The sequence below is a fragment of the Musca domestica genome, unplaced genomic scaffold (genome assembly GCF_030504385.1).
Source record: "Musca domestica strain aabys unplaced genomic scaffold, Musca_domestica.polishedcontigs.V.1.1 37, whole genome shotgun sequence".
Classification (NCBI taxonomy): Eukaryota; Metazoa; Arthropoda; class Insecta; order Diptera; family Muscidae; genus Musca; species Musca domestica.
In genome coordinates this window covers 721,390-734,864 of record NW_026712321.1, presented here as the reverse complement: position 1 = coordinate 734,864, position 13,475 = coordinate 721,390, and the positions used below count along the sequence as shown (strand labels likewise).

General features: G+C 32.4%; 2 protein-coding genes across 17 annotated transcripts in view; one reads left to right on the top strand and one right to left on the bottom strand.

Annotated features, from left to right (window-relative positions):
• The first annotated feature begins 381 nt into the window (after window positions 1-381).
• Window positions 382-1,166, top strand: LOC101896490 (U3 small nucleolar ribonucleoprotein protein IMP3). The gene is made up of 3 exons (XM_005191947.4): window positions 382-567; window positions 637-848; window positions 910-1,166. The coding sequence occupies exons 1-3, from the start codon at window positions 431-433 to the stop codon at window positions 1,104-1,106; spliced, it is 546 nt and encodes a 181-aa protein (XP_005192004.2). The 5' UTR covers window positions 382-430; the 3' UTR covers window positions 1,107-1,166.
• Window positions 1,167-4,073: 2,907 nt separating this feature from the next.
• The window catches only part of LOC101899783 (patronin), a 54,580-nt gene continuing 45,178 nt past the window's right edge, over window positions 4,074-13,475 (bottom strand). For 9 of the 16 annotated variants that reach the window (XM_059126276.1, XM_059126280.1, XM_059126278.1 and 6 more), the window contains 3 exons: window positions 11,739-11,927; window positions 4,565-4,847; window positions 4,074-4,494 (listed from right to left, as the gene is read on the bottom strand). In XM_059126276.1, the coding sequence (XP_058982259.1) occupies window positions 4,350-4,494; window positions 4,565-4,847; window positions 11,739-11,927 (617 nt within the window). In that variant the 3' untranslated portion in view covers window positions 4,074-4,349. The remainder of the gene's footprint in view (window positions 4,495-4,564; window positions 4,848-11,738; window positions 11,928-13,475) is intronic. The other 7 variants (XM_059126286.1, XM_059126288.1, XM_059126287.1 and 4 more) reach the window with 1 other exon arrangement.

The window sequence follows — 13,475 nt, the reverse complement described above, 5'->3', positions numbered from 1 at the left end:
AATGTTTGTTCATAATATTAGTTAATTATTATTGTTCTGTTCCAGGACTGCAAGAATGTAAAAGTTTTTATTTCGATAACAGATTTTCCCTTTATGATATCGGAGAAATTTGCAAAACTAGTAGATTCTTATAGGTTCGGAGCAGACCATATATGTGTTCTAATAAAAAAAAAAAACCTTTTCTATTGTTCTTAAATCACCATTTAGAAAAAGAGCTTCTATGTAAACATATACATATAAACTATCAACGATTACTCGGTTATTCACCAACTACACTACATTTCTTCAAAGTCTATCTATGTTTTCCTACCTTTCCACTTTTCGACCTATTCACCCTAACTTTTTTGTAAACATTCATCTTCCACATTTGAATAGGCCAAAGTCGATCTACAAGCCCCTTTTCTGCAGTAAATTTATTTAAAAGAACAACATGGTCCGTAAACTTAAATATCATGAACAAAAACTTCTGAAAAAGGTTGATTTTATTACCTGGAAAGTTGATAATGAAGGCAAGGAGAATGCGGTGCTGAGACGTTATCACATACGCAAACGTGAGGACTATACAAAGTAAGTGAACTTTTTAAATGCCTAAATGTAACAAGTGGACTCATGTTCTTTCCTCCCACCTATTTACAGATACAACAAATTGTCACGCAATGTCCGCGATTTGGTCGAGAAAATAGCCAAATTGGAAAAACACGATTCCTTTAAAGCAGAGGCCTCATTTCTGTTGCTCGAAAAGCTATATGCCATGGGTTTGATCAATGAAAAACATGATTTGGAAGTGGCCAGTCGGGTGTCGGCTAGTTGTTTTTGTAGGCGTCGTTTGCCAGTGGTGATGGTTAAGAGTAAGTTTGGAAAGCTCTCTTTCCAGTCAATCTTTATTCATTTTTCTTTTTGTGTTTGCAGATAAACTTTCACAAAGCATTAAAAATGCCACAGATCTAATTGAGGCCGGCCATGTCCGTGTAGGCACTGAAATGGTCAAAGATCCCGCCTTTTTGGTTTCTCGCAATCTGGAAGACTTTGTCACCTGGGTCGACGGTTCCAAGATTAAGGAACATGTTTTGTCATACAATGATATGCGTGATGATTTTCAATTTTAGGATTACGGTTTTTTGTATGTTATAGGCTAATAGTTAATAAAGAAAAAAACATTTAGAATATTTTCAAGGTTTTAATTTTATAGGGGAACGAAAAGGCTTTATCTACTTAGAAGATATATATAAAGTTACAAATATTTGGATTTTAAAGAGGAGTTATGAATAATCTAACTATATAGGGGCCCTAATATTCCATGTAAATATGTATCCAGAGAGGTTGCAATTGGGAAACATCCGGCAAGGCAATTTTAAATATTGGAAAAACAAAAAACTCAATCTATGAGGGCCAAAACAACCCAGGAACTCAGAAATTATTGCTAACAAACCTCAAGTTTGAAAATGGGGGTGAACTAAACTAGCCTTGAGAGAGTTGCCGCTTTAGTCCATACGTTGTATAAGTGACCGGAAAAGTACGAAGATATAAGACCAATCACTAACCTTAAAAGGCACCCGAAACTTTAATTGAAAATCTGAAAACTATTAAAAATGTCGAATCTGAAGTTCAAAATAAGTTTTGGGAAGACGTGAGAGAACTGCAGATAGATAGGATTCCGAAAAAGTAATTTACTCTTAATGCATCAATACTTTTAAAGGTTTGGAACATCGTGTCTAACAGGAAGGGAGTCTTCAGTTAGATCTTAACTTTGCTCTGAAATATAAAATGTAGAGTTTTGGTCCTCCTCTGGTACATAACTCCCAGGGCAATTTGTCTATTTTTAAAAAAAGCACACGAAGTTCGTATTTTGGCCAACGTTAGCTCAACTAATAAATTTTTCAAATATACATTATATTCAAGGCATTTACATTGTATTCAATCATTGGATGTTTATGAATTCGTGCGGACTCCCAATTGATAGGATGTCAACAAACTTACTTAGGGTCAATGCGTGGAACATTTATAAATATCATGTCTAACCAGAAGGGAGTCCTCAGTTCGGACGTTACTATGCTCTGAAATATCAAAAATGGAGTTTTAGTTTCCTACTGGTACATATGTACCTCCCTGGGCAAGGGTTCAACAAACGTTAATAAAAAAGTAATAAAAAAAATAAATAAAACAAAAAAGTCCAACCTCAAGTTCAAAAATATGTTCGATACGGCTGCAGAGGACTCCCAATTAATAGGAATCCCACAAACTCTCCCTTTGTCAAAGGGTCAATATTTTTAAGACTTTGGTCTAAACTTCGCTCTGAAATAGAAACTAAGGAGTTTTGGTTCCCTTCTTCCTTAACAAAGAAGTCCCTGATTTCCACATTTAATATTTTTTTTACTGAATGTTCAAGATATGATATTCCGTAACTACCCAACACTTTTTGATATCTCCCACAAAAGTGAGGTTATGAAGGATTTTTTTCTTAAAAAGTCGAGAAGAAAACACTGAATTATGTTTTTTTTTAAACAAGACTTGTTTTAATATGGTTTTATTTGAAATACAAAATATTTTTCGTTTTTGTTTGTTTTGTTGTTTTAATAATAGTAATAATAAAGTACATATGTGTGGAATTCCTCATTCTTTTTTATGTATTTTTGTTTGTTAAATATTTCTTCGTCTTCTCTTTTTTTGTTTTAGTAGAGGGTGGTGTGTTGGTATTCTGTGTGAGTGGTGTGTTGGTATTAAATAAATTCAGAAAACATTTTATATATAAAAAAATTATAAATGAATTAAAAAAATATTTTTTTTTTGAAACTGACTTGACGCGGCACAAAAAACCATTGTGAATATATGGGTGTGTGAGTGTTTTTATATAACTGTGTGTGTGTGTGAAAACGATTTTGTTTTTTTTCTTGTTTCTTGTTTTTGAGATGAATTAGTTTCCTTTTTTTATATCTGCTATATTATTGTTGTTTGTTAGACTTATGTTAATGGATCATGATCATGATTGCTTGACAATGACTATTTATATAAAGATAGCTACGTTGCTGTTGGAAGTTTGGGGTTGGATTGGATTTTGACCAGACTTCCCTAACTGTTTGGAAGTTAGTATGCCATTTGGGTAAGGAGATTAATATCGAGAAAAACAAAAGGGAGTGGTAAAAAAAATTAAAGATTCTGTAGCAAAACACAAAAAAAAACAATTGAGGTTGGCTAGACGTAATGAATGAAATGATTCAGACTAAAAAAGTTATAGATTATTTGTTTAAAAACTATTTAATTAATTTATAATTATATAAGGTTATGTGTTTTTTTTCTTGTTATCTTTGTTTCTTCCTTTTCTTCTTCATCGAGGGATTTAACGAATTAATAATATAAGTAATACATATTTATATATATATTTATTTTTTTGTTTGTTTGTAAATTTATTTTTATATGCATTTTCAGCATAAAATATTAGAGTATAATTATATAATAGAATTATAAGAAGGGTGAGGTGAGGGGAGAGTGGGGTGGAGAGAGTGGGGTTTTTGACTTTTCATTTATATTTGTTGTTTTGTTTCATACTTATTTCTTTCTTTCGTTCTGTTGCATTATTTTTTGCGTTAATATTCCTTAGAGTGTTGAAATAGTTTTTCTTTTTCTTTTTCGTTTTTTACAGTTTTTTTTTTTCACTTCAATTTACTTTGTTGTTATTTACTTTTGTTTTATATATTTATATGTATATATTATTAGTTGTTTAATATATATAGTAAATATTTGATCTTTTTTCATCAATACTTAAGTTTTAGATTTGATGATGGATTTTGTGGAGATTTTTAATAGAGGGGTGGTGGGTGGTGGACTGGAGACAAAGGGAGGGGTTACAAAAAATCAAACGGCTAATAATTATTAAATAAATATTAACACAAGATTATCAAGGCTGAGGTTTCGGTAATTTCCATTCTTGGGAAACAAAATGTTTAAGGATTTTCGGATTACATATCTCAATTATCCAAGTTTCCAAGAAAACCTTAAAATTATTCTACGTTCCCCTAGGAAATTCCCCAAACCTAGTCCTCCAGAGAATACATTTCGTAAAAGGCGGGGGGCATTAGTTTTTGTTTTAATTTTTGGTAGTAGTTAAGACTGTGTGTTTTTTTGTTTTGTGTTCTAGTAGTTGTTGTTAAATACATTCAATGCTGTCACACCTATTAGCAAGCATAGAATATTCTTATAAATTGTATAGATGCTGGGGTTGGTTTTTTTCCTTCTAGTTTTGTTTTTTTTTTGCAGCAGCAGATGAAAGATGGGCCAATATTTGTAGTTGGGGCGCAAACGGGAAATAATGATATTCTTCCAATATTCTGTCTACATTTGTTTTCTTTTGTTGTTTATATAACCAAAGCCATGTCTTTTTTACTGGGTAGATTAACTTTTTTGCCCTGCCACAGGGAATTGTGTATGGTAAAAGCATCAATGGTGACGGTTAAATGTTTTGTATGGACCTGGGAGAAACATTTTCCGCCAGAGTTATACCTACAAACAAAATGAGAAATTTAATATTAATTTCTTTAAATTATTTTCTACATCACCCCTCAAAACTTACTTAAAGAACTTATCAAACATAACTTCATCCACTTGACTAGGTCCTGTACCATACAGCTTGACAACCTGTTCCGTTTCGGGTGTATAGCTGTACAATGCCCGAAATTGACAGCCGGCATCACGAAACAGTATTAGGAAATGTTTGGCCTCCGAACGGGCAATTTTCTCTAGAACTTTTTGTTTGGCATCACGATTCACCGCTCCGGGGAACACACAATATTCGACGGCATTTAAAATGATGCCACGATTCGATTTGGCAGCTGGTTGTTTGTACAACTTCGGTCCTATAGGTTTTTTTGTTAGAGAAAATGGTCGTAAAATAAAAAACAAATTATTAATAATTAGGAATAGTTAATTAAAAAAAATCAAATTAAGATTTTTGTTCTTCAAATGCTTGCCAAGTAAATTGCCGTAATGGAAAAGGTGCTGGATATTTTTACAAATTTTATGTTTTATTGGAAGTTTATAGGGAGTGGTTTGCGAGTGTAAAACTTGCTTAAAAAGAATACAATTTAATTTTTTTTTTATACATTTTCAAAAAATGTTTTTTTAAATTTTTCAACCGGTGCATCATTAACCTGCTGCATTTTTTTTACAAATTTTATGTTTTATTGAAAGCTTATAGGGAGTGGGCTGCGAGTGCAAAAAACTTGCTTAAAAAGAATAAATTTAATTTAATTTTTTATACATTTTCAAATCATTCTATTGCACTTTTTGAACTGGGGCCTCATTAACCATTAAATATTTCGTAAATTTAAACCGGAACTAAAAACCCATATGGGTTGTGATTTTGTTTTGTATTGCACCAACCGAGTCCAATTAAAATAGCCATCGAAGCCCAAAGTGCGTATATGAACAAAAAAATCTTCAAAGGACACATAATGGATCATATGTAACATTCGAATAAGATAGAAGAGAGAGAGAGAGAGAGAGAGAGAGAGAGAGAGAGAGAGAAGAAACCTAAAACCATCATATAGAATGAATATGAAAAATAGTCGAGGTCCGATTATTTACCTCTACCAACTTGGTAATGTTAACTTGTACTTGATCAATGCTGGTAGTTCTCTTTTATATTCTTGTGACTTAATTCTATCGTGGAAGGAAGTAGGACCGTAAAAAATTGTACGGAGGGATTACTAAATGGGCCTTCAATCTACAAGCAAGCTGGGAGCTCAGGAATGTACGAAATCAAGAAAGCTTCTCGAGGACTCTAACTTAAAAAAAGACCTAGAAATAAATGAAGTTTTATTCCCTTGGGAAACGAATGAGAGAAATTACGGAAGGAATGGTTGAAAAGCCCAAAATCATAGGGAAGGATGACCTGTAGGCAACTGGCTGACAATCAGTTAAGACGTTATATGAATGAGGGGCCTAGTTGCACTTCGAGCTGGGGTGTCTCGGGTCAAATGCTATTTGACCGACAATTCACATCCTTGAAAGGACACTAATTTTTTTTGATGAGAAATTCATTGGACGACTTTTTAAAGGAAAGTCAGCATTGTCAATGTGTAACAATCAGGAGCATACGGAAAAGTTATTTTTATAATTTCGAAATCGAAGGTGGTCTATGTTCGGTCTATGATTCTTTAACCATATTTTGAATATTATTTTAGTAGTTCTCGGTTTTTCTACAAATATTTCATTGAAATGATATAGATTTTTAGTCTATGTATCAGTTAAGACGTTATATGAATAAGGGGCCGAGTTGCACTTGGAGCTGGGTTGTCCCGGGTCAAATGCAATTTTGGTGAAGCAGCTGACAACACACATCCTTGAAAAGACACCAATTTTTTGATGAGAAACTCATTGGACGACTTTGTAAAGGAAAGTCAGCTTTGTCAATGAGTACCAAACCAGGAGCATACGCAAAAGGATTTTTTTTTTTAATTTCGGAACCGAAGTTGGTCTATGTTCTGTCTATGATTCTTTAACCATATTTTGAATATTATTTTAGAAGTTGTCGGTTTTTCTACCAATATTTTTTTTGAAATGATATAGATTTTTAGTCTATGTCTGGCTGACAATCAGTTAAGACGTTATATGAATGAGGGGCCGATGGGGACTTCGAGCTGGGGTGGCTCGAGTCAAATGCAATTTTGGTGAAGCAGCCGACAACCCACATCCTTGAAAGGACACCAATTTTTGATGAGAAACTCATTGGACGCATTTGTAAAGGGAATTCAGCTTTGTCAATGAGTACCAACCAACCAGTGACATACGGAAAAGTTATTTTTTTTAATTTCGAAACCGAAGGTGGTCTATGTTCCGTCTATAATACTTTACCCATATTTTGAATATTATTTTAGAAGTTGTCGGTTTTTCTACCAATATTTTTTTTTTTTTGAAATGATATAGATTTTTAGTCTATGTCTGGCTGACAGTCAGTTAAGACGTTATATGAATGAGGGGCCGAGTTGGACCTCGAGCTGGGGTGGCTCGGGTCAAATGGTATTTTGGTGAAGCAGCAAACAACCCACATCCTTGAAAGGACACTTATATTTTTGGGGAGAAACTCATTGGACGACTTTGTAAAGGGCGGTATTCTGGAATATTTCGCATAATATGAATCCATTTATACCGAGAGGCGAATGTTCCCCAGGACCAGAACTCTCGCTCGAAGTCAGCTTTGTCAATGCGTATCAACCAGAAGTAAACGGAAAAGTTAATTTTTGAATTTCAAAAACCGAAGGTGGTCTGTGTTCAATATTTTGAACATCATTTTAGTATTTGTGGATTTTTCTACCAATATCTCTTTGAAATGATACAGATTTTTAGTCTTTGTAATTGGGCTATTGTTGGTCTCTGGATCTAAACTGAATCCATTCAATTCCACTTGGAATTTTCCACAATCCATACTGGCTTTTTCACAGTGAAATTATTAAAAAAAATTGCAGTGAATTCGAAAAAATAAAATTTTTCGAGAATAAAAAATTTTTTCTTGCTGATTATTTTTATGGTACATATTGAATATACCAATTTCTTTTGTTCAGAAACTCACATTGAAATTTGATCTAGAATATTTCCTCCTTTGATACTGTTCCCAAAAAATGAAATATTATGGGATATTTGACATAGAACGGACACGTGTTAAATTAGAGGTAAAACGAATAAACACATAATTTTCACATGTTATATACAAATTTCGAATGTAATTTTCTTAATAACTATCAAACCTAGATGTATGATTTATTCTGAAATTTATAGTGAAATGTTGTGCAGAATATATTATCCTTTGACACTTTCTGTCTATAACGAACTTTTATGCTACTTTCACGCATAAACTCGAGAAAAGGTCGAGGAACAATTTTTGAAAATATTAGGAAATAGTTTCGCTTTTTTATGGAAATATTTTTTGATATACAATGAAAATAGAGATTTGTTTTCTTTTATTCTGAGATTTATAACTATTGTGCAGAATATTTCTTGCTTTGACACTGTATGTCTGAAGCGAAATTTTATGCTTCTTTCATGCATAAACATAAACTGCATAATTAGGAAATAGTTTCGATTTTTTTTGGCAACATTGATGGAAGTATTTTTTTTGATTTATGATGGAAATAGAGATTTGTTGTCTTTTGCGACTTATAGTGAAATTTGACGGAGAATAATTTTGTCTTTGACATCATTCTTTTATAATGAGGTTTTATAGGAGAATTTTGCCTAAACTCGCATAAGGTACGGCTTTAACCCAAAAATGTATTTTTATAACATATTTAAATTCCTGACGTTTAGGTAAGATTTATGCTTTTGAAGTTTTCTGGGACCAATAGTAGAATTTTATGACACATAAATTTCTGGTATAGTTTGACTTGCTACGACCCCGTTTAAAGGGAGTTTTTAGCCATATTTGGAAAAAAGGACCAAAAAGGCCCCTTTCGTGACTCGATTGAGGGTTAAAATTGTGAACGAAAATAATCCTTGTAGTTATATCTGCAATATTGCCGATGACACTATATACCTAAAATAAACGGATTCGGAGGAATCTTAATCCGAAAATTAAAAAAAAAAAAAAAAAAAAAATGTGAAAGGGAGGAAAACCTTTCCCCTTTTGTTTAGGTTACTTTGCGATTTAAACTTTCAAAATGCCGATAGACATTTCATCATTTTTTAGCTCTACTTTCATAAACTTTTTTCTATAATTATTGAAAAAATGTAGTTTTTTGCACTGTGTTATTATTAAATTTATATCCCTTTAGTCCAAAGAGAAACTGATATTTTGATGTATGAATCTACAGATATAAGAATATTAGGTTTGAATTAAGTTTTTAGTAAGGGTTTTGAAACATTTTCCAACTTTTTTTTAAAAAAAGTATTTAATATAATCTGTGAAAATCAATTAAGTTTCTTTGTAGGCATGACGATATGTACACTTAAATTAACATTTTCCAAAGAGAAAATTTAAAATTTCGTTTTTTTTTTAATTTTTTTTTTACCCAAAAATTCCCAATATTTTCTTCCTTCTCATAACAGCGATGTACTTGGCAAACATTTTCTTAAAATTAATAAAATATATAAAAAAATTTGTTATGGTTAGGGTGTGTGGTTGCAAATCATCAAACTCAAAGAACACATTACAATTATCAAATAACAAGCAATAACAAACAATTCAAATTCAATACAAAACCAAACTATTTGACTAAAATAAATAATAGAAAAAAATAATATTCCATTAAAAAAATAACAATTAAAATAATGAAATTAAAAAAAGAAATAACAAACATAACATGACAAGAGAGTGCTAAGGTTAGGTTTTGGCTAACCTTAACAATCCCAACATGACATATGGTCACAAACAAAACATCACTGAGGACAGGGCAGGCAAGGCACTTTGTTAGGGGGCACTTGTTTACAAACTAAAGCAGGCGAGCGGGCCATTACAGATTTACAATAAATATACTATGCTATTAGTAGTGGTTCTTGTTTAACCAAAGAAAATAGTTGTTTTTTTTGCCGGCGAATTAAAAGATAGTAGTTGAATGGTATTATCTCAACTAAAATTAGATTTTTATAACTACGACTACGAAGACTTATAGTCCCTCAGGAATGAAGGATCTAATTCTCCCCCCAAATTATCTAATTTTTCCTTTTTGGGCTTTGGAACATCAAACTTAAAATAGAAGTCGTCTTAGGATGATTACAGGAAATATTAAAAATAATAATAAAATAATAATAAAAAATCTTTGGTAATAAAAATTTGAAAATTTTAAAAATAAATAAATAAATATAAAAACAAATTAAAAAACAGTAAGTTCGGCCGGGCCGAACTTTGAATACCCTCCACCATTTGGAACGAATTTGGAAATTTTCAAAAAATAAAATCCGTTAAAAATTCTATTAAAATCTTAAAAATACCGAATATAGCCGTTATATTGGGGTCTATACGAGGTGGGCCTAAATAGGCTTTGTTTATCATAAGCCATTGCCATATTCAAATTCGAAACTTGAAGTAAACGGTGAATAATGTAACTAAAATCATCAAAATATCGTACATTGGGAGGTCCCGTTACATCGGAGTTATATAAAGACCTGGACTTGCATAGACTACTTTCCGTTACAGCCTGTAGTATCCATTACGAACTTTTAATACGACATCTCAAACAATTTCGGTGAGTATTGTACCTAAAATCGTCAAAATACCGAATATGGAGAGGTACTGATATATGGGGCCTATACGAGGACGTGGAACTGCATACAAAAATGTTTGTCATAGGCGGTAGCACCCATTATGAACTTCAAATACGAAATTTGAAATAATTCCAGTAAATAATCTCGCTAAAATCATGAAACTACCGAATATCGGGAGGTACCGTTACATAGGGACTATATGAAGACGTGGGCCTTTATACGAAATTTTTTGCCATAGCTTGTAGTAACGATTAAAATCTCCCAATACTAATTTTGAAACGATTCCGGTGAATAATTTTGCCGAAATCATCAAAATATCGAATATCGGGAGGTAACGTTGTATGGGGGTTATACGAAGACGTGGTCCCGCAAACAAAAAATGTTGTCATAGGCGGTAGCACCCATTACGAATTTCAAATACGAAATTTGAAATAATTCCGGTATATAATGTCGCTAAAATCATGAAACTACCGAATATCGGGAGGTACCGTTATATGGGGGCTATACGAAGACGTGGACCTGCACAGACAATTTTCTGGCATAGGCTGTAGTATCCATTTCGAACTTCAAATACCAAATTTGAAACAATTCCGGTAAATAATCTCGCTAAAACCGTGAAAATGCCGAATATCGGGAGGTATCGTTATATAGGGGCTATATGAAGACGTGGACCTTTATACGAAATTCTTTGCCATAGCTTGTAGTAACGATTAAGATCTCCCAATACGAATTTTGAAAAGATTCAGGTGAATAATTTTGCTGAAATCATCAAAATACCGAATATAGGGAGCTACAGTTTAATGGGGGTTATACGAAGACGTGGACCTGCACAGACAATTTTCTGTCAAAGGCTGTAGTATCCATTACGAACTTCAAATACCAAATTTGAAACAATTCCGTTGAATAATGTCGCTTAAATAATTAAAATACCGAATATCGGGAGGTACCGTTACATGGGGGCGATACCAAAAGATGGACCTACATGGCCCATTTTCAATACCAAAAGTCCTGCAGACATAACATACATTTGAGTAAAAATTTATCTGCTTGAATTCGTTCGGAAGATAGAGTGATTTCCACAGACAGACAAACATCGCTAGAATTTTACGCTGATCCAGAATATATATACTTTGATCTTACATGAGTATTTCGAGGAGTTACAAACGGAATAACAAAGTAGATATACCCTCTATAGTATGGTAAAGGGTATAATAATAGATTTTTAATAACAAAAGAAATGCTTAAAATTAATTAAAAAAATTGATTTTTAGAAATGCTTAGGATAAAGTAAAAATATGATTTCCTATTAATATAAAATATAAGAAATAATAGATTTTAAATGATAAAAAATGTTTAAAAATAATTACATTATGTTTTTTTGTAATAAAATAAAAATAATAAAACTAATTAAACAACAACATAATCATAATATGAAATGTGTTCTGTTATGGAACATGATGACTGTTTAATTATTTATTTTTTTTGAAAATTTAAATAATAAAAAAAATTTGTGAAGAAAATGAGTTTTGAGATAATTTTGTCATACGAACCCGAATAGTCCATCATTAAATTGCCCGTCGATGACATATCGCTAGATCCATCATCCATCATGCCACGTCGTTTGGTCATAAAGCCCGGCAATGAGCCAGGACCTGAGGGTGAAGGCATATGTCTATGTAGTGTGGTAATACCGGGCGATTGGGCTCGACGTGGTGGCGTGGCTCTTCCTATGCCAGAATCTAATTTTTGGTATTCCAAGTGCCAATGTCAGACACATACACACGCACACACAAATGGGTGAGGATAATGGATCACACAACACATAACAACCCATTGTCAATGCAATTCAAATCAATGATGATGGTGATGATGGATGGTCACAACAACAGCGGGCACACACAATCAAGGCAAGGATTTCGTTATATATATATTTTTTTTTGATTCGGTTCAAAACGATGATGATCACATAAATGGAGAATGGCAAACGAGTTATAAAAAATATGCGGTTGAATGTTGTTGAGGTTGAGTGGTTGGTGGTTGGTGTTGTATAAAACATGTTTGATATTTTTGATTTGTTTTTTTATAAAGTAAAGTTTTTTCAATTCGTAAAGCATTTTTTGGAATTGATTCGATTCGAAAAAAAGAAAGTAAATAAAATATATGGAAATTAGTTTTGACTGTCATAGTTATCAAAAAAAGAAAAAGAGGTTAATTATGGTATTACGATAGATGTAGATTATTTATATATGGAGTACCAACAAAAAAAAAAAGAGGAACAAAAAAGAATTCTAAACAAAAATGAAATTACAAAAAAAATATATATACCCGGACCAAAGAAAATGAAAATCAACAAAATGACAATTGTTGGTGTTTTTTTTATATAGGCGAAGTGAAGTGATTCGGGGGGAGGTAAGGATGTGAAAAAAATTGTAAGTCAAAGTGAACAAATAGAGTACAAAGACACATTTTGAAGACAAAAAATTGAGTGATAGCTTAAAAAAAGGGCATCGTTGGGGGTCTTTTATATAAAAATCGGATAGATTGAGCATATTTTAAAAATCAAGGAAAATCCTTTGTCTGCAAGAAATTTATGATAATCCGGCCATTTGGTTCATTTCGGACAAGTTAACAGAATAAGTGGATCTTGATAAAGTGTGAGATGTTCCAGTTCCAAACAAAGTCTTTAAGCATGAACTTGAGAGAGAATACATAGAACAAGTTTTTTATTGGCTAATGTCGTCGGCTGGCATCTTCACAAAAAAAAAGAAAGGAGCGTAGGGTGTACAAGTACACATTATGGGCCGAAATTTCACTAAGTCCACCTAAAACTCTTTTGTTCTTTTACAAAGAATCCAGCCGACGACCTAAGCCATTCAAAAAAACCTTTTTATGTATTCTCACCTTCAGACTGACAAAAAGTGTTACATGTCGATTCACTCAATTCAGTTTTAAAGACTTTTGGGTTATATAATTTTCAAAACAAAAAGTCTTGGACAATTAAGGTCGTGGATTTTTTTTAAATGTCTTTAAATGCTTTTAGAAGGTTTTTTTTAAATTTCCAACTACTATTTCCTCGGACAGGGTAATATACAAATTCTAAATTTTCTAAATATATTTTTAAGGACTTCCTGGAGCAGCATATTATGAAAGTAGAGCTAAATAATGTAGCTAAAATCATAAAAATGCCCAATATAGGGAGGTACCATTATATCGGGGCTATAGGAAGACCTCGACCTGCATAGACATTTTCCTGTCAAAGGCTGTAGTACATATTAGGAACTTCAAAC